This window comes from Gracilinanus agilis, chromosome 5 (genome assembly GCF_016433145.1).
Source record: "Gracilinanus agilis isolate LMUSP501 chromosome 5, AgileGrace, whole genome shotgun sequence".
In the NCBI taxonomy this organism is placed as follows: Eukaryota; Metazoa; Chordata; class Mammalia; order Didelphimorphia; family Didelphidae; genus Gracilinanus; species Gracilinanus agilis.
In genome coordinates, this window is record NC_058134.1 from 186,350,487 (window position 1) to 186,377,164 (window position 26,678).

The window sequence follows — 26,678 nt, forward strand, 5'->3', positions numbered from 1 at the left end:
TAAAGAAGATGATGTAGGGTAGGGGTAAATCGGAGAAAGGCTAATTACATGTAAAGTCAGAATTGACCAAAGAGAATAATAGCATTAGAATAGAAAGAATTAGAAGAAGAAACAACAGTGATAGGAGATGAAATTTTTACTTTATGTACCACTTTATATTGGTTTTCTTTTGCTAGTATAGTTCTTCTTATGAAAATAGATATAGTTAGTATGTAATAGAGTGATGATACAAGACTGGAAACAAGGCTTAGGTTTTAGTTCTGGTTTTGACTTTAACCATTTCTTAGAATGTCAGCATGAGATTTTAAGCTGGTCATTCCCTTGTCTCTCTGCCAGCCTTCTGTTCCAAAGACTTTGACAGCATGAAGCATCACTGAGGTAGGGGGCCTAAAGCATCTGGGTCTAAGTGAGGATGATATTAAGTTTGAGAAATATTAAGCACCTTCTGTATGCAAAGCTTTACCTTAAGAACTTGAAGATACAAAGATCCAGTAGAACATATGGATTGACATCAAGGAAATTTCAATCAACTAGAAATGCTATCGATGGCTATTTTTTAAGAGTATAATCAAAAATTATCTTAGAGCTCTGAATTTCTGAGAATTCATTTCTCCAGTATGTCAAATGGTTTGGCCACCATGACCTCTGGAATGCTTTATTTGAAAGTTTTCCCCAGAAACAGAAATTTTAACTCAATAGTTTAGTCAAACTAATAGTTTTGAGAGAGTACAGGACTAATCTACAATTTCTTCAGTTCATTAGAGGGGATAGCACAGGTACAATGATGACCTTCAGGCTTTAAAAGTGTCTTTTTTTAATGGAGAGGACTTATGAGTATGGGAAGTAGAAAGCTAGACTTTTGTTACTTCTGTAGTTGAGAGTTTCCAGTATTTTTAAAAGTTTTTTTTTTTAATAAAGTGTGGGTGTTAACTTGCGTAATCAGCAATATTATTTAATCTATGTCAAATAAATTTATAGACTTTCTTGTGCTTTGGAAGAGATTTTTGAAATCTCTTCTAAAATATATTTTAGTATAGATGACAGGTTTTAGGATGCTCCTCACCTTAATTGTATCACGATCCTGATTTATCATTGAAATGTAATTATTGACTTCCAACAGACTAATAGAGAAAAAGTTAAAATGAATGATCTTGAGTTGAAGTATATTGTTTCAGTAAATTAGTTATCACCTCTCTCTTCCCCTCTCAACTGAATTGACAAAATCGAAGGAAAAAATGAGCAAAGCAATGTCTTTAAAAATAGAGTATTGAATTTAACAAAGAACAATTTAGCTCATTTATAAGGAAATAAACCATGGTTCTTGAATGTAGAGATTCATTTGCCAACCCAAATGCATTGAATTTGGTTTAATTTGATGGAGTTTTGAGTGACATTTGCTGAAATGTGCATCTTGCTTTGTACTATTCCACAGCTATGTATATGGAATTTATTAAATAAGAATTAGGTTGTCTTGGAATTCTCTTTAGGAATATGTTGGTGATGCAATTATTCTTTCACTATATGTGAAATTTAATACTAGGGAAATCAGAGCCTTGTGAAGTTAAAATAAATTTTTGTTTTCCACATTTAGAAAAATCATTTCCATGAATGTTAGGAAGTGCTTATTAGAATGAGATAAATGCATTAATATATGTTACATGAAAATAATTTTTAAATGGGATAAATTTATCATCTATAATATGTGAATTTTTGCTTTAAAAGTAAAACAACCTATTTTATTTATATAGATACTATTCAGTGATACTTTAGGTGAATATAAGATTATTGAATGAACTAAATAAGTACTAGAGATATTTTAGCCAGTCAAAACAGACTGTCATGCTGTTATCCCCCAGTTATAAACTATCACATTCTAAACTACTCTGTCCCTCTTAATTTGTCCAAAACCTGACTATTTGTTGACAGTTTGGCTCCTCATCCCAGTATAGTGTGTATTTTTCCTTTAAACTGAGTTTTTCTTTCACATGTAAACTTTGCCTTTTAATATGAGAAGAAGAGGGTCCCATTTAAAATATTTACTTCATCCTGTCAACTAATATTGTATTATCTCTCTTACCTCCTTATGCTTTTCCAGATCATATTGATCAGGGTGAATTGTCAGTTCCCCTTTTTATCTCCTAATCAAATTAAAAGCTTTTTTTTTTTTTTAAGGACAGAGTAACAAACCCAAGTTGTAAATACTTAACTTTTGTGATGTTCCATTTAATAAATGTTGAGTAATAACAAAAAATTTGTCATATAATAAGGAGTTTTATAAGTCTATATTGACAAGGTGTCACCATGTTATTATTCATCTAAGAGATGAGATATCTGACTAGTAAGTATTATCAGCTTCATAATCATTGCTTAATATGATTCTTATAAAATGCCAAGATAAAGCTTCAGTTAAACCTGTATTCTGAAGATTCAGTTTAGGTAAAGTTGAACTCAGTGTAATGGTAGTACAGTTTTGACCATCTAGTCATGTTTCATCTTATAAAGAGATGAGGTAATTGTTACAGCTTAGTTCATCTCTCTCTCAAAAAAGGGATATTAAAAGAGTCTGTAAGGAGATTTGAACTATATGGAAGAAAGCCATAAAAAAGCATAAATAGATAGAAAAAGAAACTAATTATTTAAACATATTGGTATTTGTCCAATATTTTTTATTTACGTTATAAAATCATAGTTAGGAAGGTGGTTTAATTTTGAGGGGATTTCTTTGCCTTATCCCTCTGAAAATCCTTAGAATAATTTGTTCTCTCACCCATCTCAATTACATGTCTTCAAAATTAGGCTTCAAATACCCCAACTCTGCTTGACTATACATTGGCATATGATTGCCATAATCATTTTTTTATTTTACCTTTTATGGAAGTTTGTTATCTCTAGTGTTGTATTTTCAAAATTTTAAACTTGAACTCTTTGTGCTGCATATAAAAGTTTATAAATTTACCTTCTGTGATGATAAATTAACTTTTAGCTTTAAAGATTTTAGCATTTTCAGTATTAAGATGCCAGATCTTTCTGAATTTTAGTCCCTAGTAAATTAGGCAGAACCTAATTTTAATATTTTGATAGCTTACTTTGGCCTAACTATAATATAGATTTTGAACAGTTAAACTTTTCTCTAATATTAAACTAATGATTTTACTATTAAAAATCACCATATCTCAAATGTAATAAGTATAGAATTAATCTCCAATTTATTGCTTAAAGTTTTAGATAATTTTTGCTAAAGTAACATTTATATTAGAAAAGCCTGTGATTGAGTGCTACATACCGTATGCTTGCCTTGCTTTCACCTAGACCATAGGGCCATTACTTTCTGTAACCATTTCAGTGAGCTGCCATAGTTTTCAGTCTGTACTGTCACCTGATCCAAGCATGCGCCAAAATATCCACCGTTTCTGGCTACTGTCTGCTAAATCTGCTTTGCAAACCCTTTGTTCTTTGAGCTTTTGCTTTAGCCAAAAACAAAATTAAAGAAGCCCTTTGGAGTGTGACACATGCCATCCTGCTTCCTTAGCTCCTCTGTTATGTAAATCTTTAGCATTACTAAATTTGTAAATATTACAATGCCATCCCTATTTGGAATTGTGTGGCTCATGTGTCAAAATAAAGGCTGCTTGTGACTATATTTGTCAGAAAAATAAGAATGCTGCATTCACACTGCATTCAGTGTTTTGTATTAACCACTTATGTCATAGAATTTGGTTTAATTTTGTAATGATTTTGTGAATTATTACTAAGGTAAGTTAAGTGTGTTTTATATTCTGTGTTATGTGTGTACATATATTAAAGTAATGACACACTTATAAATATAGATTTACTACCCATTTAAAATGTAACATTCAAGTTTATAAATGGAATTTAAAATGCAACTTTCTCAATTCACATCTTATTTTTTAAAAATCCTGTATCCTTTTTAAAAAAAGAAAATCACTTATAATGTGTTGGTTTAGATTGCTTGGCCTGAGGCCAATCTTTTATGTAAAAATCCAGTTACTAAAAAAAGAAATTTTATGATGATTCTTTGCATTACAAATGTTTACCCTTCATTTTAAAAACAAGAGTCCCAGTGCATTTAAAATCATACAATTTGTAAAGGCTTGTTTACATGTAATTTTAAATGAATATACCTGGTACTTAAACCGAGTTATGCTTTTACTACCCTTCCTCTGATACTCATTTTCCCTAGAATTTTGTCAGATTTAATTAGACATCAAAGTCCTGTTTTCTTAGATTTCATTGTAGAAAAGGGGAGAGAACAAAGAAAAATCTAAAGTATAGTGTGTTGATTAAGTATGCTTATACACTGTATGTATATATTTAAATCACATTTCAGGAATTTTCAAGAGGATCTAATAGCTAGGCAGTGTGTAACAAATGAGTTTAGTTGTTCTACCCAGTTATCCATGAACTTCTTAATAGAGAAGATTGATTTGATGGTTCCAACACTGCAACCATTTCTCCTTTTTTATTAATATTTTCTTCTCAATCCTGTTTTGACACTGTTTCATCTTTTTGGAGATCTGCATTTCTTTTTTTTTTTGTTTGTTTTGTTTTTTTCCTCTGAAAGGAAATTGTATGACTCTATAGATATATGAAAACTTAATTCAAGCATTGGTTGATATCTTTTGTGGCTTTGGCCTTTATTTCTTCATCTGATTTATCTCTTGCCCCAGTCTTCCATTTCCCAAGAAGAAAAATAGCCACACCATTCTACTATGTACTCTTGAAAAAGTTCTTTATTTTTTTTTTGTATGTGTGTGCTTTGATTTTTTCAGTTTTCTAATAGTGAATGTAATTATTTCTCCCTCTTTGTCATTGGGTGTTGAGGGATTTTTTTTTTTGGAAGAGGAAGAAAAACAATTTTGAAAATTAGGCATAAACAATTATTGCTAAATGGAAATGTGTACATTATGTAGTTTCTGAATCTTTGTTACTACCAAATGTTACCATTCTCTGCACATAGTAAGCACTATTAAATGCATGTTAGGATTGAGTTGGTATAATACTTTTTAATACAATAATATTTCAAAGAGCAATTTAGTCAGCATCTTAGCTAAACAGGATTGATTTTCTTCCATACCAAATTGTTCATACAGGAGAGTAGTCATAAATGGAAACAAAACAGAATAGCTTTATTTTGTTTCTGTTTGTAGCATCTTTGACTATAATTAAAGAATATTTTTGGCAGCTGCTGCTTACCAGTTATCTACCTAATTGTAGGTAGATAAAGGCTTAGCACAGTTAAATGTATGGCAAATATCCCATTGCAAAGTTCCTTGAAGAGCAGACATCAGACAACTTTACTTGTCATCATTTTCAAGATTTAAGTTTTAAAGATTGCACACTTCTGGATTTTGAGAGATTTTGTGAATGTGAGCAACAAATGAACTTCATTGTGTCATTAAAATATCCTCTTTTGCAAATTAACCAAAATATTGGTATTAGTTATTTTTAGTACAAGTTTTTTAGTCAGCCATTTATTTCTTATCTCTGTAATTAGATGCCTCTTCTTTTTATTGGGATGGCCTCTTTCTAGTTAACATTGGTAAATCTTTGACCTGCTACTGAGATTCCATTTCCTAATTTATATTCCTTACACTTAGTTCCAAAATGTGCTGGTTTTTTAAAAAAAAAAAAACCAATAGTAGAGCAGCATAATCTCGAATAATGTTAAAGTGACAAATAAGACATTTTTTGGGGACTTTAATGCCCAAGTTTTGAATTTGGAATCTTTTGTGTCTTTACTTTTAAAGTATGTAAGAAGTTATTTTTCTACTGGTGAACCCAACACTAGTGAAGAATATAGGACTAGTTTCTTTTCAGGCAAGTCATAAATAAAATAATTGAGCCAATATAACAAAGGATAGTATTTTAAATATGAAAATATTTTAGAATATATTTTATAATGGTACTCTATCTTTTTAGAATGCTTATTCAGTACCTTTTTTAGGTAATATGCCACCTTAAAGATAATATGCCCCCAAATTACAAACTGGTTTATTATTTGTTTTTCAGATGAACCAGAAACTCGAGATGCTTGGTGGGCAGAAATCAGACAAGAAATAAAATCTCATGCAAAAGCATTAGGCTGTCATGCTGTAGTGGGCTACAGTGAATCAACTAGTATTTGGTAAATCATAATCATAACCTGAGTTTCTAAATGCCATACTATTTCTTTGCTGTCTTTTGAGTAGACATAAAGTTTTGAGACAAGTACAGAGGTATTTCAGAATAGTGCCAGAGCAGCCTTGAAGATGTATAGATTTTGTGTAAAGATGTTGAAGCTAACATTTAAAACTTTTGCTTAAATAGTTTTTTAGAATGTATTTGTGGTATCACTATTGGCAAGAACCTTGGATATGGAATCAGAATGCCTGAATTCGAAGACTAGCTTTGTTAGTTCCTGGTGGTGTGACCTTTAAAAAATTATTATGGCTTCAGTTTCTTTTTGTGTAAAGCAAGAAAGTTGTTGTAGATAACTGTTCCATACTCTATGTTTTCATGACCTCTGTGATCTTATATTTATTTTGTATATCATTCAGATTGCGCCTGGGTATATTTTTCCTAGAGATGATGCTTATACTTAATTGTCTATTTCCTAAATTGAATGATGTGTAAATACTATACCTTGACTTTTTTGTAGAATCATATTTTCATAATACATTTAAAACAATGAAGTTATATCCTTTTTTTTAAATTTTAAAATCCTTGCCTTCTATCTTAGAATCAATACAGTCTATTGGTTCCAAGGAAGAATGGTAATGGCTAGGCAGTGAGGGTAAGTGACTTGCCCAGGGTCACATAGCAAGGAAGTGGCTAAAGCCAAATTTGAACCTAGGATCTCCCATCTCTAGACCTGGCTCTCAATCTACTGAGCCACCAGTTGCCCCTATATTCCTTTTTAAAAGTAGTTTCAGGCAGAGAGTTTTGACGTTTCTTTTATTCAATTTGAATGAAATGAAATTTAATAGTAGAAGAATTTATGCCAACACTCTTGAATTATTTTAATAAATTTTAGTAAAATTACTTGTTTTTTTCTTGAATTCACAATGCACATTGTTATTGCTAATATTTAAAAATATAACAATTTTGTGTGATAGTTTTTAAAGAAAACTGCTTATTTTATAAATTATTTTGGGTAAACAATGCTTGGTAGAATTCCCACCTGTTTGGTAAACATTTTCCTTCCTTAGATTTTGAATCCTTACTCTGTTTAAGATGATAGTATTTGTTCACATATAGTACTTATTTGTGTTTCAAAGTTGACTTGTACTTAATCTTTTGAGCTACTTGCTAAAGTTAACATATGTGATTCTTTTCTCTTCTAGTGAAGAGGTCTGTATTTTATCTGCATCTGGCACAGCAGCTGTACTGAACCCTAGATTTCTTCAGGATGGCACGGTGGAAGGCTGTTTGGAACAAAGGTTGTCATGGCAGCCTGGCTTCTTTTCCATAGGGTCAGAGAAGGGAGAGGTTGATTTTTTTCCTCAGAGCCAGGATAGTTCCTCTCTATTAGGGTAGGTTACAGTGTTACAGTGCAGGATTCGGGACCAAGCACTTTACTGATTTTTCACTAACAACAGCAACAAAAGAAGTAATGGGACTCTGCACAAAATTAGATATATTATTTTTATTTCTAACAACTTGAATAAGGTAACATGTTTGAATACTAACCAGAGAATTTATACTTTTTTGCCACTATTGGGGATTAATTTTCTTTTAAAAATAAATGTGTTGATTTAATTTATTCCATTGCTGCCATTTGTGGAGCCATTCAAATGAAGAACATTCTTAATTCACCTAGGATTTATAGTACATGACACCATATTAGTAATTGCATAGAAAGTAAAGAATTTAAGTACAGATAAAATATAACATATTGTGCTTTAAAAATTGAATTTCCTTATCATCATGAGAAGGGAAATTTAGTTTCTGTTTTTGTTTTAGCCGATTTAAATTATTGGCTTCTTTTAGATCAACATCCAGCATATATTGTTATTGAACTGCTTTCATTGAAAGCAGACCTACAGATCTCTCGAGATGACTGTTTGCCATTAGGACTGGGCTATTATATAATGCTTATTTTAACATTCTGTTGTTGTTGTCTTTTCTCTACTATAGGAAATTATAGTTTGTTAACTATATAGTAAATAGAGAAAATAAGTTTCTTATCTAGTTAAATTCTTTACAGCACCAAAAATCTGGATTTAACAAATATTTTAAAGTATGCACTTGGTGGCCTATTTATTTCAAGCAATAAAATTCTGCCACAAGTAAAGGATTTGAATAGTTTTTTCCAGTTTCTTTTAAAGGAATTTGACCAGGATTTCAAAGCCCTGAAAAAAAAATTAGTAGGGAAATGTTAAGAGATTTCACAAGTACGCTTGTCAGGTGTGTGCATTTTAATAATCTTGCCTTTGGCACTGAATTATTCTATGCCACTGTATACTAATGAATGAATTCATTAGCATCCCATTTTAACAAATGCAGTATCCACTTTAATAGTTATATTTATATCCTTCCTAGCAGGACTTACTGATATTCCTTTGCTAATATATAAACAGTGCATTTTATTAAATGCAACAATTGAATGGATATTATTTAAATATTATTATTACTTCTAAAATATATTTCCTTTTTAAAATGTGTTGATATCAGATGAGTTAAATTTTTCTTTTGGCTCAAGAGTGCTTTCTGGTCATTGACAAGATTTCATTGTATTGTGAATCATTTGGCAGGAGAAAAAGGAAGCTGAACCCTACCTAACTAAGATTGAAATTCTTAAAATTTGAGTGAGAGATACCCTAGGTAAAAATTTGGCCTGGTCTATTCTAGTTTTTGGTGAAAGGTGCTCAGGGAATTAAAACTAATAACTGAAAACTTTTACACAAAATGACTTATAACCTAGAGCTGTGTTGGAGCCTGCCTAGAAAGGCTGTTCCCCTCCTCTCCATGTGGCTGAGGACATTCCTCCCATCACCCACTCCTCTGCCCAGCAGCCCAATGGGGATGCTTCCTCTATCCCCTGTCTGGGGTAAGGTTGGGCTCACATGAATTATGAGAGTTGCAGTTTTGGGACTCAGTCTCTAAAAGGTTTGCCTTCGCTGACCTGGAGCCTTTGTTACAATCTAACCCTTTGCTATCAGAAGGGAATCCCACCCTGAGTCGAGGCTTTTGAGTGGTACCCCATTCTTTACATTCCCTGACATCACAAAAAAAATCAAAAGCATCTAACAAATATCCCTCATATTGTTCAGGGGGCTAAAGAAATATCATGTGTAGGGAATATGGGATGATCATGTCCTTAAAATGAAAATGTTTCACAAAGGGAATTAAAAAAAACACATGATTTTGGTCCTTTTTATTTTTTTTTCAATTTTAGCTCATTTATTGCCATATTTGTGTGAGAATATATCCTATTTCAGTTGTTGGCTGATGCCACTGTGTTCTTCTGTTCCTAGAACTCAGATCATGAAGATTTGCTAAATAATGGGGAGAACCCCCATTCTATTTTAAGTTCTCTATTACTAATCTGATTAGAAACTGCAGGAGCAGGAGAGACTGGCAAATGGGGAGTAGCAGCAGCATCTGGACTCTTTAGTCTTCTCTGTATCCCTAGACCCACCTTCTATTTAGTAAATGAATTTTTAATAATAATGAAGTACCACAGTGCTCCTAAAATAAATCTGTAAATGGTTTAATGACACTGGATAACAAAAGGTTTTTTATGATGCTTTTATTTGTCATAAAATATATGTGCTGTTTATTATCGAAGATTAATGATGTTTTAGAAATTTTATATCATTTTGAGTTTCTGTGAGACCCTTTGGTTTTGATGTAGAACTCCACTTTAAAAAAAAAGAAGGTTTTTTTTGGTCCATTTTAAATTATCTTAGCTTTTTAAAAAAAAGTTGTGTGCCTTATATATTACTTGGGGAAAATTATTTTCTCAGAAACTTTTCTGTAGAATAATAATAATGACTAACATTTACATAGTGCTTACTATATGTGACAGGCACCATGTTCAGTGCTTTACAATTTGATCCTTGTAACAACCCTGGGAGGAAAGTGCTATTATCCCCATTTTATAGATGAGGAAATTGGGGCAAACAGGGTTACATGACTTGCCTAGGGTCACACAGGCTGGTGAGTGTCTGAGGTCAGATTTGAATTTGTGATTCCAGACCCATTCTAGCACCCATTTAGATTAGAGCACCCAGTTGCTCCCTGGATAAATTAGTCAGCTAATAAAAAGTGTAGTGCTGCCCCTTGATTGTATTTGTGCTAAATGCTAAAATGACAATATATAGGGGGCAAAAACCTTAAAATATTGAAAAACCTTTGAGATGGCCCTACTCTACATTATGTGAGGTCACTAAAATATGTATGATTAACGTGGTTATTTTCTAGTTATGTTAGCTTTATTGCCCTAAATCCAAACAGATTGTGGACCTAGAAGAAAGGACCTTTTAAGTGATCTAATCCAGTTCCCTCATTTTTCAAAAGAGGAAAGTAGACTCCAGAGGGATGAACTATTTTGCTTTAAAGTCACTGGCAAAAAGTAGCAGAATCAAGACTCCAACTCAAGTCTTCAGACTTTGAATGCAGGGCTTTTGTCCCTCCACCATAAGGTCCTTGTGGCTGTTTATAGTTGATATCTTTTCAACTTGGATCATTGTAATAAATAATGTGGATATTGAACTAGTTTATGTATATGTATATTCATGTGGTTTATATATCTATGTAGACATTTAAAACATACCGCTGTTTTTCCAAGAATACTTTTTTCTTAAATGTATTTTTAGACTAGAAGAAAATTTACCCACTGGTTGTGGTTTTTGCCACATACCTTATGATGAACTGAATATGCCATTCCCAGCTCACCTCACTTATTGCTACAGCTGCAGAAAACAAAAAGTTCCTGATGTTCTTTTTACAACAATAGATCTTCCTGCTGATGCAACAGTTATAGGAAAAGGTTGTCTTATTCAAGCCAGGTATGTTTGCTAAAACATTAATATCTTAATATGTTAAACATAACTCATACAAATTATTTTTAATGTTAGAAATTTTTGTTAATACAATAGTTGAACCTTTGGAAGCTAATAAAATCATTGAGAAGAGAGTATGTAGGAAGAGAAGTGAACTCAAGACAGAGCCATGGAGTAAGTATACTTAGAGAGGATGGATTGTGAATCATCATTCAGGAAAAAGGAGTCTTAGAAGGAGGGTTCAGGAAGGCAGGAGATCATCAGAGAATAGAAATGTCATGAAAACTTAGTGGGGTGAAAGTATCTAGGTAAGAGGGAGGGTAGTCAGCAATGTCAAGTAGAAGTTTGAGGACTGAGAAATGATTGTCAGATTTAGCAGTTTAAAAATTCTGTTGAGAGATGAGACTTAGAAGGCAAGATTGCAAAGGGTTGAACATTGAACTTAAGGTAAGCAAATGGAATTGTTTAGTGTGGACACCTTTTCTGAGTTGGTTATAGAAGGGAGGAGATAAATAATTAAAGCACGAGGGAATGGCAGGCCTGATGGAAGGTTTTTAGGGATCAGGGAAATCTTGGCAAAAATGTATGGGTCAGTTCAGGTGCTATCTCTTATGAGAGTGGGGAAAATAATGTAAGATACTGACATTTGAAGTATTGATTTGAGGTGGAGGAAACATTAGAAGAATGGGAAGCAGTGGTATAGGTGTCCCTAGAAGAGGTCTGTTGTAGGGAGGGGAATTTCATTCAGAAAAGAATAAAAGAATTAGCATGCAGCATTGAGGACTTAGTTCAGATTATATTATATAAATCTGGAGGGATTCATTCATCACTATTACATGATTTTATCTCTTGCATTCAGTAATACCAGGATAGGAGCAGGCAATAAATTTGTGAGAGTAAAGTGGGGTTGGGATTTGGAAGGGAAGAGTAGCAATGTCAAGGGGCATGAAATTCAATGGCAGAGGGCAGTGAGAAGCTGAACTGGATAACTCTATGGTCAAGATTTTGAAGGGAAGAAAGCAAGGTTTGTATATTTCTTTTATTTCCTATTAGATCATGAGCTCCTGGTAGAGATTATAGCTTGTTTTGTCTTAGTATCTCCTGTACATCAAACTAGCTTGCACATATTAGGAACTTAATACTTCTTGCATTGACTAATAAAGATGCAATATTTTTTAAGATCTACTGTTCCTTTGTTGAAGGGATCAGTGTCAACTAAGAAAATTCTTTTTTTTTTTTTGACAGGTTATGTCGCTTAAAAAAGAAAGCTCAAGCAGAAGCAAATGCTACTGCTATCAGCAATTTGTTGCCCTTTATGGAATATGAAGTGCATACTCAGCTAATGAATAAACTAAAACTCAAAGGAATGAATGCTTTATTTGGACTAAGAATTCAGATTACAGTGGGTGAAAATATGTTGATGGGCTTAGCAGTAAGTTTACATTTATTTGTATTTTTTGTGACTTCTGCTTATAGTTGTAGTAGATTCTGTTCAGGTAGTGGATTAAATCCTTCCATTTACTTCCATCTACTTTAGATCTACTATGATGCATAGTCTACCATACCAATATCTAGAGATAATTTAAACTGAATCTTAACTTTCAGAATGAGTATTTCCATGTATCATAAGGGTCTCTAGCCTCCTCCCACCAAGTTAAGACTTCTCTTATATTTAGCCTGTTGTTGTGGCCCATTTGGCCATAACCATAGCAAGACCATGTTTGTGACCTTTATCCTAACACACATTGGTGTTTAAATAATTTTTTTTTGTACTGTTCTCTACACCATATACATATTTCTTATCATTAACTAAATGATTATATCCTTGAGGAAGCTATATCTGGATATTGTGAGGATCATAGAAGTATTCTAGGTGTCTTTTTTATTCCTCATTGTAACCAGTGTACAAAGTTAGCCTAATGTAGGCTTAATTTTTTTAACTTAAAGTTTAAAATAGTATGTGTGTAAATTTATTGACCCTTCTTTCTTTCTTGAACATATCAGAAAATTGAAAAATTTCTTTTTTCTTTGCCATTATTAAAGAAAGATTCTTTTTCTGCCCTTTTTTTCTTCAAGTCTGCAACGGGTGTATATTTAACAGCTTTACCAACCCCTGGTGGTATCCAGATTGCTGGGAAGACTCCAAATGATGGCTCATATGAACAACATATATCTCATATGCAAAAAAAGATAAATGATACAATAGCTAAAAACAAAGAACTGTATGAAATCAATCCTCCTGTAAGTAAAATCTATAATGAGAATATTTTGGGTTTTTTTAATACGTATGTGTGTTTCTGCATTGAAGGCAGTTGGGTGGCACAGTGGATAGAGTGCCGGTCCTGGAGTCAGGAAGCCTTATCTTCCTGAATTCAGATCTGGTCTCAGAAACTTACTAACCCTATAACTCTGGGCAAGTCACATAACCCTCTTTGCCCCACTTTTCTCATTTGTAAAGTGAGTTGGAGAAGTACATGGCAAACTACTTCAGTATTTTTGTCAAGAAAATTCCAAATAAGATCACAAAGAGTTAAACAGAACTGAAAATGACTGAAACATTTCATCATTACCTTACCTTAAATGTATCTATATAATGTTTAGGTATGTATACTCATTACAGTTTTTGACTATAAAGATCACAACCCTAACATTTCAGTTGCTGTCTTAAAGTTTACTACTTTAGAGTAGAGGACAACTGAAGTACCAGTGATTTGGAGGAATAAAAAGTACTTGGATTCTGTTTCCTTCTTTTGTTATCATATATTGAACCTATCCATTTCATACTAACTCATATTTCTCAGAGTTTGCAAAAGACATTGATGTGTTCACAACTCTGAGTCTATAGTAATTAATCTTCAGTGAATAAAAGAGATTGTGTTAGACCTCAGGAGCCACACCATTTTATATTTTTAATCTTTAGAGTACAAATATCTGATTTTAACTAGTCACTACTATGTTTATTTATATACATACAGTCTAGGTAATTTGGGCACTTGGTATTTGACAACTTTGGGGGGGCAATAATATACACGAGTTGCTAGTGGAGATGTTTTTGAAGTTCATGCAGTATAGACAACCTTAGTCTATTAAGTTTTTTAAGCTAGTAGAGGTCTTTTTGAAGGTCATGATATAGAGTCTCTTTAAATTAATTATCTATTTTGACATCCATATAAAGTAATACTTTGCCCTCTGGGCAAAATGAAAATATTTACCTATTCTAATTCTCTTTCATTCTGTTATATTAACTTGATATTTGTAAGAGGTTATTAATATGCAAGTCATATTTCTTGTATTTTTTGTTAGATGTTCTTATCTCTTTTACCAAGTGACTTTGTGACCTTAGACAAGTAATTTAACTACTTTGGGGCTTGTCTTATTTATCTGTGAAATGTTATACAAGGCTTTATGGTTTCTATGGACTCTTCTTCCAGTATTTATATTCTGGCATGTGTATTTATACAAGCACATTGGGCCATGGATTTAGAAAATTAGTAAATTAGTGTCTTGTTTAATGTCTGCCTTAGTCATTGGTATCTGTGAATAAATGAGAATTATTTTTAAGTTGACCAAAGTAATGTTTTATATATTTTACATTTTACAGATGGGGACTTATTAGTTTTTCAGATAGGATCATGTTAAAATAAATTTATGCATTTCATCACTGTGGCATACTTAGTACAGTGTTGTTTATAAATTTCTAGCTGATAAACTAGTGAACACATGGATATCATACTGGGTAATAAGAATCAGTTCAAAAAGATCTCAACAGGTGAAAATGCTGGGCATACTCTTGAAGATGAAATTTAATAGGATTGAATGTAAAATTTCACATCTGTTTTAAAAAACATCCATGATTTTCCTAGTATAAAATTTGGTAAGATAGAGGTGAAAGAAGGGGAAAGATGTGTGCTTTTAGTAACTGCAATCTTAATATGAATCAATATTGAAATATTGCAGCCCTGTAAGCTAATGTGATCTTTGGTTGCAAAGATAACAACAAAAAAAATATCTTGTACTTAATAAATTGGAAAAAAATTTACACGTCTGTCTTTTGGTTCTTTGTAACAGCTGTATTTTCTATGACTAGGGTAGTGATAGCCACATTTTACTCTGTCTTTGTCAGACCACATCTGGAATATTTGAGTGCTTTATTTTAGGACTGCAGAGTATGTCCAGAGGAGAACTTTCAATAATGTGTCATATAAGGATTAGTTGAGGGAACTTGGACTGAGGGATTGGAAAAGAGAATATATAGTGAGACATAATAGTTGGTGTTCAAATATTTAAAGATGTGTTATGTGGAGGAGAGATTAGATTTGTTTTCCTTGGCCCTAGAACATAATTTGTAAAGAATCCGATTAAGGCTTGATTTATGAAAAAAATTTCTAGCATTTAGAGATATTTTAAAGTAATATGGACTACTTCAGAAGATAGTGGTGGGTTCTTCCATTTTAGCTCATTAGAGTTCTTTAAGAAATGACTAGGTGAGACTTTAGAGTTATGGTGTAGAAGAGATCCTTATTCAGGTACAGGGTAGATGAGATGGCCTCTGAGCTTCCTTATAAATCTGAGGTTATTTTATTCTGTGTGTGTTGTTAGGCATGTGTGGCAACATTGTAAAATGGATCAGCTATGCTGTTTCTGACTTGGCATAACCTTTGTTTAAAATGCCTGGTCTCCTAAATGATGGCCTCCAAAGACAGTGTTTGTATTGATTTTACTTTTAGCTGCAAAAAGCTATTTCTGTGATAGAAATTAAATAGTTTACATTTATACAGAGAATTTTTTCCTCATCAGGGTATTACTTCAATTTTCAATGAGAAAGGCACTAGTAGAAATTTGGGTACCAAAAGAGCTGTTTATTTTAAAGTAAAATTTTTCTTCAAATAGCAGCAATTTATTTTTTCTCCCTTCCACCATCCACTCCAAAAAGAAATAAAAACAAAAAAAAAATTAAAGTATATATTCAAACTCCCATATTGAACGAAAATATGTCCCCATTCTATATTCTTAGTCCATCACTTCTTAATAATACTGTGTAAAATGATTTCTGAGTTCTAAGAGTTCTAATTTTGACTAAAGTTTGGATAAATCATGTTTCAAATAATTTTGTAGATATTGTTGCCATGTATTCCCAAAACATCGTCATATGATTATACTGGTAATAACTTTACTAATTTATACTTTACTGGTAATATAATGTTTACCTCTCATATATAAGTAAATAACCTTTTAGACTATAATATTTAAAAATGATAAAGGCTGATATTATGAGAGAAAATATTATTTTTATTGCCATGGCCATGTTGGTAAAATATATATGACCGTGCCTGACTATATTTAAAAATGCTGCCCGTCTGTATCTCCACCCATCTTCCTAGTCTTGCACACCAGAGAATTCACTCAGATAGCAAAAGAGCGCGTCTCAAGACCGCCCTCCGAGTTTAAGCTGCACTATATGTTGGTTCCCGTTGTCTGACGTTTAACCGGAAACTCATTGGATCACGGGGAATGTAGTCTCAAAGTCCCCCCACATATCCACAGGAAGTTTGTCAAGCACTACATATCTTGAGGCTCAATATTTCCAAATAGAACCCCAAGTGATTTTAACTAACACAAGACCCACAACTTGTATTACATATTTTGTTTTTGAGTTTTTCCAGCAGAAGTGATAGATTTGTAGGAATACACTCATTCTCTTTTCCAGGTCTCCCTTATAACTCATGATATTTGCAGGCCAGTTGACTAGGTAACAGGTATTGTTCTGACCATATAACAGAAAAAAAACCTTGAAGAATATGCCTCTTTTTTTTATCTTTTCCTTCCAGGACTAGCCTGGTGTCTCACAGAATAGGTCTTCTATAAACATTTGTTGAATTGAAATGAGCACAATATTGTGAATCAATCAGGTATAGTTAATAACTGGGGAGATTTTATCATTTTAATTTTACTAGCAGAGAGGATCTATTGGGATCCTACTTTGGAGAGGTGTAAGTCATTCACTGATGAAGAATGAAGAAAATATTCAAAGCTAATCTTTTCTGATTAGAATATTTAAATATGCTTTCTTTATTTTTATCTTATGGAAAATTATTTATACACAATGTTATCTAACACATTTTGTATTTCAGGAAATACCTGAAGAGATAATAGGATCTCCTATTCCAGAGCCTCGGCAGCGTTCAAGACTATTACGATCTCAGTCTGAAAGTTCTGATGAAGTTATAGAGCTAGATCTCTCACATGGGAAAAAAGATGCCTTTGTACTAGAGGTATTCCTGTTACGCTAATGTTTTTTAAACATTTGGAAGAAAAAAGTCCAAATTACTTTGTTTTCTAAATTGAGGTGTAATAATAGTTTTATATGATGGAATATGGTAAGTACTCTTAAGACAGTTTATACTTTAGTAATACTATAAAGAAATTGTTAAAATCAAAAGTGGGCTTTTTTGTGCTATAGCTACAAAATGATTACATATGTAATTGGTGCTATAAAAGTGGATACTTTAATTAAGAAGTTAAAATATCCCCAGCTATTTAGATCTTTTTTTTTTCTTGTGAAACCGAAAATAGGACGTCAAAATGGAAATCGGAACTTTTTATTCATTCATTCATTCATTCATTTATTCATTCATTTATTTATTTATTTATTTGCTCATTCGTTCATTCATTCATTCATTCATTCATTCATTCATTTATTTATTTATTTAAAAAATCCTTACCTTCCATCTTGGAGTCAATACTGTGTATTGGCTCCAAGGCAGAAGAGTGGTAAGGGTAGGCAATGGGGGTCAAGTGACTTGCCCAGGGTTACACAGCTGGGAAGTGGTTGAGGCCAGATTTGAACCTAGGACCTCCCGTCTCTAGGCCTGGTTCTCAATCCACTGAGCTACCCAGCTGCCCCCTAAATCTAAACTTTTTAAAAGTAATTGTAATAATTGTAGAGTTAGGTTTCATAGCTCAATATTGCTTTATTACTTTATTTCCTTTTTCAAATTGTCTTCAGCCTCTTTTGCCTCTTGATTGCTTTTTGAGTTCCTGAAGTTCTTGAGTTAATTGAATTTTGAGATCTTCCAAAGCCTGTGTCCAATTTGCTGCAACTTCTTCCTCTTCTTCTATTTCTATTTTATTTGCTCTCTTTTCACTTCCTTGAAAGAGGCTGTTACTTGTCATTTCTTTTCTTTTTTTTCTGTCATTTACTCATATTTTTTCCTTTTTTGTTCTGCTAGTTTGAGCAGATGTATTTAATGATCTTTGATGAAAGCTCTTCCCCCAGCTGGCAATTGAGGTTTGTAGTTACTTTCTCTGCTTTCTGAAGACTTCTTGTCTTTCCAGTTGTTGGTATTTAGCCTGTATTGATTGGATTAGTCTTTACTTCTTAATCTGCCCTGAGGCTAAAACCTGGAGAGGAGAAAAAAACAAACAAAAATGTGGGGGGACAAGAAGGAAAGTTTTTGCTCAGCTGTCCAGCAGTGGGGTCCCCCTTCTCAGCTGTCCTTGTGTTTGATCTGGTTTTCTTTCCTCTTGAAGCCCTTCTCTATCTCATTGTGAGGAAGCCAAGTGGTCTGTGGTCTGAGGTTTGGCTCTCTCTAAGCCACCTTTTTCATGGGGCGTTTTTTGCTGTGTTTCTCTGGCTTTCTCCTCCAGTCACTTCTCCAGTGCCTGTGTTCAACTCCCAGAGTTCAGCACCAGAAAGGCCCTCTCTCCTGGCTGGTGCGCCTGCCCACCCTGAGATTTCCTGGCTGCTGTAGACTCCACACAGCACTTGGGGAAGGCATTCTGGGATTCCCCTTCTATGCCCTCAGACCCGACAGTTCAAGAATTCAAGCCTTTTTCTTGGTGTACCTCTTTAGCTGTCCCGAAGTAGGGTTCCCCCTGCTCTGTCCCATTGTTAGATTTGTTCCTCTTCTTGAAGCGCATTGTTTTCTACCTCTGTGTGTAAGGGTGCAGAGGTTTTAGGATTTGCTCCTTCTAAGCTGTTTTTGCTCTTCTGGGCTTAAGTAATATAATACCATATTTGTGTCATAAAAAGAATTTGGTAAGACTCCGCCCTTGCCTATTTTTTCAGATAGTTTATATAGTTTTAGAATTAATTATTCTTTGAATGTTCGATAGAATTCACTTGTGAATCCATCTGGCTCTGGGAATTTTTTCTTAGGGAAGTCATTGATGGTTTTCTTCAGTTTCTTTTTTGAGGATAGACTTAGTTAAGTATTGCATTTCCTCTTTTGTTAATCTGGGCAATCTATATTTTTGCAAATATCCATTCATTTCACTTAGATCATCAGATTCATTGACATATAATTGGGTAAAATAGTTCCTAATGATTGCTTTAATTTTCTCTTCATTGGTGGTGAATTTACCCTTTTCATTTTTGATACTGGTTATTTGATTCCCTTTTTTCCTTTTTTAAATTAAATTAACCAATGCTCTATTTTATTTGTTTTTTTTTTCCATAAAACCAACTCCTCGTCTTATTTATTAATTCACTTATTCTCTTACTTTCAATCTTATTAATTTTTCCCTTAATTTTTTGGATTTCCTATTCAATCTTTAATTGGGGATTTTTGATTTGTTCCTTTTCTAGTTCATTAGTTGTATGCCCGATTCATTGGTCTGCTTTTTCTACATATTCCCCTAAATATAGTTTTGGTTGCATCTCATAAATTTTGTATGTTGTCTCCTTGTTGTCATTCTTCTTAATTAAATTATTATTTCTATTTGACCCACCCCTTTTTAAGAATTAGATTAGTTTCTTTTTTTATTTGTCTTTCCATTGACCCTTTTTTTAATTGAAGAATTTTATTTAATTAATTGATTTAGAATATTTTTCCTTGGTTACATGAGTTATGCTCTTTTCCTACCCCCCTCGCCCCCCGCTGTAGCCAATGACTAATTCCATTGGGTTTTACATATTGATCAAGACCCATTTCCATATTATTAATATTTGCATTAGGGTGATCTCTTAGAACCTACATTCCCATTCATGTCCCTATTGACCCATGTGATCAAGCAGTTGTTTTTCTTCTGCGTTTCTATTTCCGCAGTTCTTTCTCTGGATGTGAATAGTGTTCTTTCTCATAAGTCCCTCAGCCTTCCCTGGATCCTTGCATTGCTGCTAGTAGAGAAGTCCATTACATTCAAATGTGCCATAGTCTTTGTGTATTAAGGTTCTTCTGATTCTGCTCCTTTCACTCTGCATTAGTTCCTGGAGGTCGTTCCAGTTCACGTGGAATTCCTCCAGTTCATTATTTCTTATAGCACAATAGTATTCCATCATCAACAGATACCACAGTTTGTTCAGTCATTCCCCAATCAAAGGGCATCCCTCATTTTTTTCTACTACAAAGAGTGCGGCTATAAATATTTTTGTACAATTCTTTTTTCCTTATTAGCTCTTTTGGGGTACAATCCCAGCAGTTTTCCATTGACTCTTATTGATTATAATTTTTGTTGCCTTATAGTCTGAAAAGGATGCATTTATTATTTCTGCTTTTCTGCATTTGATTGTGAAGTTTTTATGCCCTAATCCATGGTCAGTTTTTGTTATGTGTGCCATGTAATGCTGAGAAGATATATTCCTTTCTATTCTCATTCAATTTTCTCCAGAGATCTTTTAGTTCTTACGTCTTCTAAAATTTCATTCTCTTCCTTCACTTCTATATTGTTTATTTTTTGGTTTGAATTATCTAGATCTGAAAAGAGGAAGTTAAGGTCCCCAATTAATATAGTTTTACTGTCTGTTTCCTCCAGAATTTCATTTGAATTTTTCTTAAAAAATTAGGAACTAAAGCTCTTTGGTGCATGTTTATTTATTGATATTACTTCATTATCTGTGTTACCTTTTAGCAGTATGTAATTTCATTATCTCATTTAATTAGATCTATTTTTGCTTTAGTTTTGTCAATCTCTGGATACACATAAATTAAATCATTATTTTTGCAGTGGTCATTGAAATTTCTTTTGATTTTTTTCCCCTCTTGGTAATCTGTTCAGCTAATACTAGTACATGCTAAGATGTGAATGATCACTGCTTGATGAATTAATCTTCCTTTAGTTTACTTGCATGGTAATAAATTTATTTAGCTTTTTCTGAATGCCATCCTACAAAAAATTCCTTTTCATTTACTTGGTATACATTTAGTATTCACATATGAGGGTTTGTGTTTGTTGATTCTTGACTCATCTCTCTCTTTCTAGAATGTAAGCTCCTTAAGAATGGGCTATTTTTATTTTTATCTCTTGTATTTCTAATGCTTGTCATATTACCTGACATGTAGCATCTGTGTAATGCTTTTGGAAATGAAATAAAAAGATCAGTAGGGCAGAAATAAAATTGATATTGTCACTTGGAGTATATTATATACTACCTGAATAGAGAAAATAGATAAATTTGAAGGAGAGATCATAAACTTACCTTATATATAGTAAAGGGTTTTGATTTATTCTGCTTGCCCTCAAAAGGCAGAAAGGAACAATAGATGGAAATTTTGAAAAGGCTCATAAGTTTGATGGCAGGAAAGACTTTGAAATTATTATTTTGTGAGGAAATTCACTGTTCTTCAGTGCTAAGATATCTTTGAGGTTTTATTTTGCACTTACTTTTATGCTTTTTATTGTAACCTGATTTATAATTTTTTTTTTCAGATTGATGACACAGATGCCATGGAAGATGTGCATTCTTTACTTACAGATGTTCCTCCACCTTCAGGTATAGTAAAAAAAACCAACTATTATTTTTTTATTTGAAGATATTTCCTAGTTTTTTATTCTCCATTTCACAGTAATTTTATTAATAAATTGATTTTAATAGTTAAACTAGATGATATCGCAGTAATTTTTCAAATCTAATCTCAGAACTCCCAGGTGGGAGTCTAACTCATTAGGATGACATTGGGTTATGAGAGGGAATGTTGAGCCAGTTTAGTCTTAGACAGTTGGCTGATGACCCTAGAGGAAAATATTATGGTAAAGGTGATCTTCTATAATATGTTAATCAAATTATTGTTACATCATCATTTGAAGAATACCTATAAAATGAAAGGGTTGGACAAAGTGTGTTCTTCCAGATGAATTTCTGTGATACTGTGATAAGGTAAAATTTTGAGATCTTGGCAAAATACATAGGGAAAAAAGGGTGGTAAGTGGAAGAATTATTTGTACAGTAATTTGTATGGAAATCTTAGGGGTGAAAAAATAGGAATCACATTATCGATTTAGGTATTTTCTAAAAAGTAAGAAGCAATTGATGATATGATTCTTACATTGGAAGAAACCAGTCTTTACAAAACAATGTCTTTTATGTAAACATTGCCTAGTGGTTCACAGTGTTACAGTAGTAAACATTCCCAGAAATTTCAGGAAGACATAATTTTTAATATTTTTTTATTCAACAAACATTGAATTCCTGCTGTGCGCAGAAAATTAGATTGGATGCTGATTAGTGGGAAAATAAATATTTTTCATCATTGAAAGAGCATATAAGGAATATTTTGTCTCTTTATTCTTTAGCGCTTTGGATTAAAGGTTATGCCATGTTATTCAGTACTAAGAAATTTTTTTTTGCCAGCCTTTCAAATAAAATGATGTTTAGAATCTGTTCTTTGAGATAATTGTGTTCACTTACTGCTATTGTTTGGTAGGAATCAATTAATAAGCATGTACTGAACAAATAGCTATTCTCTGTGCTTGTGCTAAGCTTTGGGGAGGAAGCAGAAAAAAAAGTACATGGTGTGGCTATATAAAGCTTGGGGACATTTATAGGGAAGGCTTGGGGAAGAAGAGGCTTAGCGCCATTTTTAAGTATTTGTAGGGTTGTCATATAGAAGATGTAGTATATGTGTTCTTCTAGGCTCCAGAGAGAGAATTGAATGCAAATTGTAGACTTCAATTCAGCAAGCATGTATGAAGTACTTACTCTGGGCCAGTCTCTGTAGAGGCCCAGCATGCAAAGAAAGGACTGAAAGAACAACCCAGTATGAAAGAAGTAATTTGTGTAAGGGTGAATATTATTGGCAAATATGAGGCGAAGAAATACTGTTGGTGACCTTTGAGCTGACCTCTGAAGAGAATTAGGTATCCTAGGTATTAAAAGAAAAGAGAGGAGGAAGACTAGTCCAAATAAGGAGGACAGAGCCTGTGTAAAGGCATGGAAATGAGAGATGAGCCAAGCAGGTAGGCCACTTGACTAGAGTATAGAATATTTGAAAGTATGGAATGAACAAAAAACCTGGAAAGCTGGCTGGACCTAGATGATGAAAAGTTTTATATGTCAAATAGAAGGCTGCATATTTTGTCCTAGCAGTGAGACGTAGCCACTGAAGATAATTAAGCAAAAGAGTGATAATATGTCAGGCCTGTGTTTTAGGAATGTTGATTTGGCAGCTATGTGGTGAATAAGTTGGAAAGGGGAGAAATTTGAGGCAGAGAGATTAATTAGAAGACTCTTACAATGTCCAGGTAAGAGGTAATAAGGGCTATAACTATCATGGTTGTCACATAGGTGAAGAGAAAAGGATTTCATTACTTACGATATGTTGTGGACATAGAATCCAGTTTATTGGATGTGGGGAGGGTAAGGAATAATGAAAATTTGTGGATGCCTCAGAGCTTGTGAAGCAGGGTAATTGGAAAGATGGTATGCCCCTTAACAGAAATAGGGAAGTTTGCAGGAGGAGTGGGTAAACACCAACATTTTCCTAAATCACTCTAGTATTTGAAGTAGAGAATGAAAATAATAATTTTAAATGTAATTAGAAGGTTCCTATTATAAAAATTATTAAGTGTGCTACACTTTAACATGAACATAAATGCAGTATATTTCATTCCTTATTCCAATTATTATTTTTTTTGATGGGATCAGGTTTTTATAGCTGCAATACAGAAATCATGCCTGGCATCAATAACTGGACATCTGAAATACAGGTACACCTTTCAAACTTCCTTATTCTTTAAAGTAAGCCATATAACGATGTCAGTACATTACCTTATGTACATTAGATATGAAATAAAATAACTGGCATCTAAACAAAAATTTTGCCTCTTTGTAGCACATCATCAGTTGTTACAATTTAATTTCTTGCAGGTTGACATTGTATTTAAATTTAAATGCCTTTATGTTTTCTATTTAGATGTTCACTTCAGTAAGAGTATCCAGATTGAGCAACATTAACTTGACAAATCAGACACTCAACAAGAGCTTTAATGATCTCTGTGAAAATTTGCTCAAGGTAGGACATTATTTTTCTGATTACATCCTGGGCTTATGGTATTTCTATCAGAGAGGAATCTTAAAGATTTTTGACTTGAGGCAAGAGGCTCAGTGACTTTCTAGTCATCACACAGATGTAAGTAGTATGGAAGAGATTTTAACCCAAACCCCCTGACTCCAAATCCTGCTCTAGATAATTAAAAATTGTTCAAAAGTATAAAGTTGGAAAACAAATGTTGTTTCCCTGAATTATTTGACTTTATAATAGGAAACTGAATTGTACAAAAGTCAATTTAGCAAATTCAACTAATATTATTAATGACAGACATTTATATTATGTTTCCATGGATTACCAAATTACAGGTAATAGAAAGATCAGTGGAGAGAAACATATGCGATCAAAAATGGTGTTGGTCTATTCATGTAGTGAGAAGGCTGATGGATAGCCACTGAGTTGCACTGGTAAATGTATTATACCAGTGGAAGACTTCCAACATCTTGGATATTTTTTTTTGTGGAGGATTTTATAGGTGGACATGAACGAGCATTACATAGAATGAGGAGGCATGTATCATTATTATCTGCATTGGTGGATAAAATGTCCAAATTAAACATTTTCAAAGTAATTAATTTTCTCATATAATCCTCTCCACAACTTAGTGAGTTAGGTAGTTCAAATGTCACTTTACAGAAAATCGAGGTACAATGAAATTAAATGACTTGTCCATGGTTGTCAAGTGTCATATGGTCATAGTAGATATTTGAAGAGGTATAATTTGAAGGTAGGTCTTTCCTGATTCCAAATTTTATAGTTTTTTAACTACTTTAAATTCTATCTGGTAAAATATTAATAAATGAAAAATATCTTACGCAGTTCTGGGTTAGGTATCATGTTTAGATGTAAAGGAGACAAGGTCTTAGCCTTCATAGAGTTAATGTGCTCTTGTTAGTAGATATGATGCATAACACAAGAATTGTGATAAAAATAATAGAAGTTCATGAGAAAGTTACATAACAATGTCATTGTGAGGCTTAAGGATAAAAAAAGGGTGGGTCATCACTGATTTGAGGCATCAGAAAAGATTCAAAAGTGTTAAACATTTGGATTGAAAAATCATGGCGAATTATTACTACTAGTGTAAGGAGCAGTGTGAGTCAAAGCATAGAGGTTGAAAAAATACAGAGGTATACATATATAGAGATAGCAAATAGTCTAGTTTGAGTGGAAGTTAGAATATATGGAAAGATATGCTTTGAAATAAGACCCGAAAAGTAGTGTTGAACCAGGTTGATGAGAGTCTTAAATTAGCATATAAAGAGTTTGAACTTTGTTTCCAATTAGGAGTTTGGAAAGGTTTTGAACAGAGGAGTGACATGATTAGATTAACGAAAAAAAAAAAAGATAACTGTGATAGTAGTGTGAAAGATGGTTCTTAGAAAAAGTTCTGTTTAGGTTATTGCCATAATTCTTATCTGGCTGTTAACATAAGGCCTCAGTGCCACATGTAAAACAAGAAATGTAATATTAAGCTGCATAAAGAGGCATAATGTGCAGAATATGGGAGGGTGGAAATCCCACAATACTGCCTGCCCTATTTAGACTACCATGTCTGGATTATTTATTGTGTTAATTTCTGAGTACTGTATTTTAGGAAAGTCTTTGATAAATTTGAGACCATCTTGAGAAGAGAACAATTTAAGATAGTAAAAACAAGTTTATAGGGCAGCTAGGTGACTCTTTGTCTAGACAGTCACGCCTGGGTACAGGAGGTACTAGGTACCTCAGGCATTTCCTAGCTGTGTGATCTTGGGCAAGTCACTTAACCCTCAACACTGTGATGCAAAGGAACAGAGAATATATAGAGAGGAAGAAGAAATTCTTATGGGGGAACATGATAGCTCTCTTAAAGGATTTGAAGGTCTTTCATATGGGAAAGAGATTAGATTTATTCACTTTAACCTCAGAGCAGTGAGTAAAAGTTGTAAAAAGCCAGAAAGAAAAATCTTTCTAGCAAGTAAAAGCACCTACCTAGGGAATTACAGTGATTTCCCCTTCATTAGAGACCTACAGAAGAAAGTTGTATGATAAGTTTTAGAGAATGTTGTAGAGGATTCTTTTTCAAGTAAAGATAGATAAGTAAAGATAGATAATCTGCCTCAAATTTCTTGTTCTTCTTATAAGGAGTCTTAACGTGGGGTCTGTGAATTTTTTTTAATCCTTCCTTTTTGTTCTAAAATTAATACTAAGTATCAGTTCCAAGGCAAAAAAGCAGTAATGCAACTGGGGTTAAGTGACTTGCCCAAAGTCACACAGCTAGGAAATGCCTGAGAACAGATTTGAACCCAGTATTTCCTGTACTCAGACCCTGCTGTCTAGCCACTGAGTCACTTAGCTGCTCTGTGAACTTGTTTTTAAAAAATATTTTTAATCACTATTTCTTCATAATTCATTTCACTTGTAA

The 26,678-nt window shown here is 33.1% G+C and overlaps 1 protein-coding gene across 18 annotated transcripts in view; it reads left to right on the forward strand.

Annotated features, from left to right (window-relative positions):
• The window catches only part of C2CD5 (C2 calcium dependent domain containing 5), a 138,932-nt gene that overhangs the window by 61,636 nt on the left and 50,618 nt on the right, over positions 1-26,678 (forward strand). For all 18 annotated transcript variants that reach the window (XM_044679335.1, XM_044679331.1, XM_044679334.1 and 15 more), the window contains 9 exons: positions 6,031-6,145; positions 7,344-7,439; positions 10,821-11,012; positions 12,252-12,438; positions 13,083-13,247; positions 17,138-17,278; positions 21,654-21,717; positions 23,869-23,930; positions 24,137-24,235. In XM_044679335.1, the coding sequence (XP_044535270.1) occupies positions 6,031-6,145; positions 7,344-7,439; positions 10,821-11,012; positions 12,252-12,438; positions 13,083-13,247; positions 17,138-17,278; positions 21,654-21,717; positions 23,869-23,930; positions 24,137-24,235 (1,121 nt within the window). The remainder of the gene's footprint in view (positions 1-6,030; positions 6,146-7,343; positions 7,440-10,820; positions 11,013-12,251; positions 12,439-13,082; positions 13,248-17,137; positions 17,279-21,653; positions 21,718-23,868; positions 23,931-24,136; positions 24,236-26,678) is intronic.